This window comes from Chelmon rostratus, chromosome 21 (assembly GCF_017976325.1).
Source record: "Chelmon rostratus isolate fCheRos1 chromosome 21, fCheRos1.pri, whole genome shotgun sequence".
Lineage (NCBI taxonomy): Eukaryota > Metazoa > Chordata > Actinopteri > Chaetodontiformes > Chaetodontidae > Chelmon > Chelmon rostratus.
Window position 1 is genome coordinate 20,627,414 of NC_055678.1, and position 7,274 is coordinate 20,634,687.

General features: G+C 43.2%; 1 protein-coding gene across 1 annotated transcript; it reads left to right on the top strand.

Annotated features, from left to right (window-relative positions):
* The first annotated feature begins 295 nt into the window (after nucleotides 1-295).
* Nucleotides 296-5,886, top strand: LOC121625329 (1-phosphatidylinositol 4,5-bisphosphate phosphodiesterase delta-3-A-like). Its single transcript, XM_041963412.1, has 7 exons — nucleotides 296-301; nucleotides 2,663-2,806; nucleotides 2,988-3,174; nucleotides 3,383-3,561; nucleotides 4,581-4,716; nucleotides 5,366-5,515; nucleotides 5,601-5,886. Exons 1-7 carry the CDS (start codon nucleotides 296-298, stop codon nucleotides 5,759-5,761), a joined length of 963 nt encoding a protein of 320 aa, XP_041819346.1. The 3' UTR covers nucleotides 5,762-5,886.
* Nucleotides 5,887-7,274: the final 1,388 nt, after the last annotated feature.

Genomic DNA, 7,274 nt, shown 5'->3' on the forward strand with positions numbered 1-7,274 from the left:
AGAGCCACCTGGCTGCTCAGGTAAGAAGAAATGTTTAGATGTTTGCACTTCATAAGTTATAGGAGGTTTACCCTCATCACAGAACGTATAGGTATGATTGGATGATTCAAAGACAATTTCTAACTTTCCGAAACTTAGTGAAATAATTTGAAATGTTTAGGATCTATGGTATTGAAATATTGATATTTTTGACACTAGTCTATAACTTAAATAAGAAATTAAGCCGTACTATGCACCTGAACATGGATTCACATACAAGTCCTGAGGATCTGTGTCTTCCTCACGTGTGAAGAAGATGAAGGTGCATCCAACGCTGATGTGTGGATTGTCGTTGAGGGGACTGAGGTACTTGACAAGTGTGGAAGTGTTGCAAAGGCCTGTCTCCTGCTGATGAGCATCACTTATGCCATGAACTTGAGTTAGCCACCAAAAATGAAGTACACTTTTCAAAAGCTTCTTCTAGAGCTTGATGTCCTGAAGCTGTCCCCGAAAATCCTGTCTCTGCGAGACAAACTTATAGCTTGACCCAAGAGTTGTCCTTTCAAAGAGGGTACTAAAAGAAAAAAAAGACCACAGTTGTCAACGTGGCTATCTGTCTATGTTCTTCTGTTTCTCCCGTTTTAAAGATGTCATTTGTATTTCAACTTGTTCCCATGTATTAACCCTTTGCTGTCTTTGGGTCAAGGAGGGAGGGAGGAAGGATGGAAAGAAGGAAAGAGGGAAAGGAGAAAAGAAGGAGGGGAAGTTAAATCAGCATTTTCCAAGTTAAACCAGAGGTTATCAACTGATCGTGGAACCATTTTTAATGGGTCACGGGTGTGAGTGTGGGCATGAAAAGAAGGAGGGGTGAAATATCACAGATTTTAGTGTCAAGATGCTCTGCTGTTTGTAGGTTATGATACAGAGACAGACGTTTAAATCCTCAGGGAAAAACACTGTTCTTCATAATGAAATGTTCTAATAAGCATTTTTTAAGATGCACTAAAGATTCCTGAAGCATGTCAATTTTTGTTTTTTCAGGGTGAAATATACCTTGTTGTTTTGCAATGCAAACCCTGTTGGACAATGTTTTATTGAAAAAATATTTTTTTTCACTTAAGAAAAATAAAGGTGTTAAAACAGTTGCCTCATTTTTCAGTCATTGTTTCAAAAAACAAAATATAATGAACAAAGTTAGGCAATTAAAACTGCAGAAAAACTATGTAAAATCTTGTGTAAATGTTACTTATTTATAGTCCATCAATAAAAGTTAAAAAAGGATTTTAAAATGACCTTAAAAAGCCATTGATTTAAGGTGAGATTTTTCAGTTTGAAGCAGAGTCTAGAAGGAGAGAGTAAAATTCAACTAGAAAATTCCCTCTAGGAAATTTTGAAAGGGACACGGGGGGGCTACTGCCGGGGAACCATCTCTGTCAACATAGACATGATCATCTTTCACTGAGCAATGATTGAGGAGCTGTAATCACATTAATTCTTCTGTGTGTGTGTGTGTGTGTGTGTGTGTGTGTGTGTGTGTGTGTGTGTGTGTGTGTGTGTGTGTGTGTGTGTGTGTGTGTGTGTGTGTATCTCTGTAATCAAGTTACCTGTATGTGCGTGCGTGCGTGTGTGGGTGTGTGTGTGTGTAATCACATAAAATTACTTCTGTTGTGTGTGAGGGGAGGAATGTGCACACTGGTGTGTGTGTGTGTCTTCGTCTGTTTGTGTGTGTGTGTCTGCTTGAACTACACATTTATCAAATTGTCCTCAGTATTTTAAACAAGCAACCCAACCAGCTCCTACATGGAGATGTGTCTGGTATATGTGTGTCTGAATGTGTATGTGTGTGCGTGTCTAAGCTCTGCCCCACCTGCTGATAATTACCTCTGCACCTCTCCCACTGTTTACCTGTTCCTGTTCAGTTTTGACGTGCTTGTTTTTAATCACTTTTTAGCTGTTGGTTAGCCCTTTTTGTGTGTGCGTTTGTGTGACTACTGTCTCAACCTTTTTGGCAAAGCGCTTTCTGAAGCTGAGTTTAACTGTTTGTTGGACGGAGATTGTTTTCAAACAATGCCCTTGTTTTGACTGAGCTCGTTAAGATAATCATTCTCAGGCTGGTTGTCCTGCAGATGTGTGTGCGTGGGTTATTGACCGGTGTGTGTGTGTAAATGACAGTTGCACCTGTTCCACTCTTCCCTTGAAAAGCTACTTTTTCGCTGTCGGTTTCTTCCGAACAACTTGTGATTGTGACAAAACCGTAGCTGCTATCAAAAAACCGATTACACTGTGAGATGCGGACAAGTCTGGGCCAGATGTACAAGTGTTTTATGTCCAGATATTCTGTAGAAAAATGACTATATGGTCAATTTAAAAAGACACACTCCTGCAGGCTGCGACTCAGAAAACAGCTTTTGTATGGGTTTAAATGGAGCAGCAGAGCAGGGCAGCTGGTGCAAGATCCCTCTTTATTTAAATTTGATGGGGGCTAAACCTTTAAAATTGAACTTTGACGAGAGAAGAAAGGTTTGTCTACAAAAAGATCCAAAAATTATGTGTCTCCTATTCACTGACTGAAGCTGCAGTCGTAACTCTAGTTTATTGTTAGCATGATGAAATAGCTGCTCTATTAATATCATATATCAAGTTGTTAATATACAGTGTGTGTAATGTGCTGCTGCGTGTGCAGGATCTTAAGTACAAAATCCTGGTCAAGGGGAAGAAGGAGCGAGTGGTGGAGGAGGGCTCGTCCAGCTCTTCAGAGTTCAGCTCCTCAGACGAGGAGGCCAGCCGCTCCGAAGGCAAAGCCAGGCCGAAGAAAGAGGATAAGAAGGTGGGTGCAACTCCACCAGCTCACCTTCATCCTAGCAATAGTGGCTTTTCTGGGGGGGGGGGTTGGTACATTCGAACCGCGTAATGTTGAAAATAGTGATGAGGATAAACTGACAGTGACCAGTTTGTTCACCAGCTGACCAGGTAAACAACGTGATTGGCTCCTGTGTGTGTCATCTCAGGTGCCAGGTGTGTCTAAGCTGAGTCCAGAGCTGTCAGAGCTGGTGGACTTTTCTTGCCCTTCCCATCCAGGGGTGCACTTTGTGCGTCACAACAGCCACCAGCTCAGCAGGATCTACCCCTCAGGGCAGCGCCTCCAGTCCTCAAACTACAACCCTCAGGAGATGTGGAACGGAGGCTGCCAGATTGGTGAAAGCTTACTTTATGTTATTTTATTCACAAGAGCAGCAGACAGACTAATCAAGAGTTGTTGCTCACACACAAGTTCTTACCTTTCCCCCTTTACTCTCATTGTGTCCCACCCATATCCCAACATCCCACCCCCCCACAAGCAGTACTGTCAGAAATCATAACGTAAACGTATGCTGCTAACACGGTCGTGTCGTGTTTTCTCCAGTTGCATTGAATTTCCAGACGCCTGGTGAGCAGATGGACCTGAACCATGGCAGGTTCCTGCAGAACGGTCAGTGTGGGTACATCCTGAAGCCTCCTTTCATGTGCCAGCGTGACATCTCCTTCAACCCAGAGAACGTCGGTGGAGGTCCTGGCCACAGACCTGTCCTGCTCACTGTTCGGGTAAGATGGCAGTGGACCGGCCCTTAATCAAAAGTAAGTAGCAAAACAGATGAAACTGCAGGTTCCACAATCAACTGCATTAGAAATATAATGATGGACGTTGCTGGAAGTTTCTTACTGCACTGGTTCTAGTTCTAGTTGTAATCAGTGTTGGCATTACAAAATTATGCATTACTGTAATTCCACTACTTTTGAAAGGTAAGTCAAAATGTAACTAATTACTTTTTCAAATGAAATGACTCCGTTACAACCACTGAAATTTAAATGGGCTTGTTACTTGTTCTGTTCATGTTACGTGAAGATGAAAATGTTAGCAGCGGTCTATTTCCTGGAACTTCTAGATTTTGATTCAATTCAATTAAATTCAGTTTTATTTATATAGCGCCAAATCACAACCAAAGTTGTCTCAGGACACTTTCCACATAGAGCAGGTACAGACCAAACTCTTTATCTACAGAGACCCAACATTTCCCTCATGAGCAAGCACTTGGAGACAGCGGTGAGGAAAAACTTCCTTTTAGGAGGCAGAAACATCTATCAACTGGTGATCTATCGTCTCCCGACCTTCATGGTGGCCCAAGACAGTGCAGGCGACGCAAGCTTGCTTTTCATCAGAGTGATTGTAATTTTTCTAGTATAAAATAAAAAAACAAATTATTTATTAACTACTGTAACAAAGCTCAGTTAACATTTACAGCCAGCATCTTGTGGGTTTTCATCAAACCCTGCTGTCTAACCAAAATAATACAAGTGTAGTTTACAGGTAAGAACTCAAGTTGTTGCTGCCCTCTGGTGGTCAGGAGTATCAATAACAAGTTTTAGAGAAGAAACTAGTAACCAACTACTAATTTTCAATAACTTGCAGAACAGCGGTTGACTGCATCTCAAGCCACAAGAGTAACATGTTTTGGGTTTTTTTGTCACCAAAGAGGAAGCTTGTTTCATAGAGCACATTCTGTGTGCCTCTAGAGCATTCACTCACTGCCCCACGTATAATGATACTATTACTGTTATTTCAGGTTATTTCAGCTCAGCAGCTGCCTAAACCAGAATGGAACAAGCCCAGCTCCATCATGGACCCTCAGGTGTGGGTAGAGAAACATGGTGTTCCCATAGACAACAACAAGAAGAAAACTCATCATGTCGACAACAATGGTAAATACTTAGCTTAGGAGGAGAGGAGGGAGGATAGGAGAGAAGAGGAGAGGAGAGGAGAGAAGAGAGAAGAGGAGAGGAGAGGAGAGGAGAGAAGAGAGAAGAGGAGAGGAGAGATGAGAGGAGGAGAGGAGAGGAGAGAGGATAGGAGTGAAGAAGAGAGGAGAGGAGAGGAGAGGAGAGGAGAGGAGAGGAGAGGAGAGGAGAGGAGAGGAGAGAAGAGAGGAGAGGAGGAGAGGAGTGGAGAGAGGAGAGGAAAGGAGTGGAGAGGAGAGGAGAAGACGAAACAGTCAGCTCCAGGTAATGGATAAATGGTTGAAATAACTGAAAGTAAAACAGGTGAAATAGTTCAGTAAAAGTAATCAGTGCTTGAAATAGCTGAAAATAACAGATAAATGGTTGAACCATCCAGCTGATGCAGCTGCAGATGGTAGTAACAGGAACTCACTGAATTAACCGTGTTAACATCCAGTCTGAAATCAATTCAAATGCACACATCTGGAAGATGACTGGTGATGTGGATGAAGGGGTCAGCTGATAGAGTGGTTGGGGTACATCAGACAAAAGACGTTGGGGAAAATGATTTTACGTGAAGTTCATCAAGCAAAATTGATCGGTGCTGTTAGTAACTGTCTTTTCTGCTGCTCAGGCTTTAACCCGCGGTGGGACTGTACCTTTAACTTTACCGTCCACGTCCCTGACTTGGCTCTGGTTCGCTTCATGGTGGAGGACCACGACTACACCTCCCGCAATGACTTCTTAGGGCAGTACACCCTGCCTTTCACAAGTCTCCGTACAGGTGCGTGCTGGGACAGCGCAGTTTGGGTATTGTGGGGGCTTGCAGGGGATGTGCTCGCCTGACCTTCTGCCCTTTGTCTCCGCAGGTTATCGTCATGTCCGACTGCTTAAGCTGGACGGCTCCAGCCTTTCACCCTCCTCGATCTTCATCCATGTTAAGGTCACCCCGTGTCAGAGCAGTCCCTCGAAATCATCGGCCAAATCGCCAGCCAGGTCGCCGTCCAAGTCTTCTGCCAAGAAGCCCTAATCCACTCTCTCCACCATCGCAACGTGAAGCATGGAAGCCACCGTGGGAGGATCCCGGGACACATCTGTCTGGATTCAGACGATAAAAGATCTGGGCTCTAACTCATAAAACTTAAAGGATCCAACCTTTTCCACCATGCAGCTGTTGCAGCTGTGTCCTCAATCTGTCTGTATGTTACGGAGTGTGACGAAATGAAAACAGTTAAACTGACCAGTATTTCAAATTCATGAAGAAGGCAAAAAGCACCGTTCTGTGATGCATACAGCCCAGCATGTTAAGTCTTGTGATTACCTGCTCGATCTCCCCAAGTGTGTGGGAACAAAACACGAACATTGAGACACAATCAGGGAGCTAAATACCATCAGCAAACCAAATGTCCGTTTTGCCTGTTCTTGCTAGGTTTAACACCCAGCCTCAGTCCCTCAAACAAATTTCTACCAGCCACTGTGACTGGTTGGTTCCTGAAGCCAGAACCGTCTGTGTAGTCCCTCATTTAACAGAGGGCTGATTCTGAACCAGCTGAACCAGCTGGCAGGAATCCACATGAATCTGTGAGACCATGAGCAAGGTTTGGTGCTAGATTTGTCTCCACATTTTGAACATATAAGACTAGCTAACCTCTCGATGTCGTCTCAAGCCCTCTGCAGGAAGGACATTATTTAACCTTAGTAGCTTTTTTTAGTGTCAGTTTTATCTGATTGGTCCAGGAAAGCCTGCTGGTATGTGAGTCAAACATTACTTTGGTTTGGTAGAAAGCCTACATCAGTGGAGACTTTGTAATCAGTGTTGGTCTCATAACTTTCCAAATGTAATCTATTACTTGTTGCTTTCATTTGGAAGCAGTTAGTTACTTTGTCCTATTACTGTCTGTGTAGAGTAATGCGTTTCTGATTACAGTACTTTTGTGTTACTTCAAACCAAAATAAGTGCAGTATAACTAGCGTTATATTTGTCTTTATATTACACATCTATTCTGTGTCACACAGCAGGTGTGCTCTCGTTTTAATCTATGCAGCTGTCTGCACCGGCTCTGTGGAGGCTTTTCAGCTCCGTTTTACAGGTGTAACAGCAACCTGTGGCGTTTATTTATGCTTCAAGTAGAGCAGAGTGTGAGACAGACACACACATGCATACACCTCTTTTGCACTGAGTTAGCTGAAAGCTGGAGTGTTCGTGATGGCCCACATATCCCGTCATGCTGTGCTGGACTGAGTTGTTTTTTCAGATTGCTGTATTATTTTGCTAAATGCAAATGTTACTTTGTAGCATCAGTTTATACAACAGTGTTTGTAATGTTTCTGCTCAGAACATGGAGGTTTATGTTGGCAGTTGTCACTTTTGTGGTGGTTTACAGTTTTAAGCGTTGGGGAGGTGGCTGTCGCAGTTGGACTAGATGGAATTCTTGAAAATACAAAGATGCATCACTCTGTGTAAATACCCGTCCTGTCATCCAGCCACTCCACTTTTACTTTCACTGCCACTGAAACACTAATTAGAAACATTGTTACCTGTA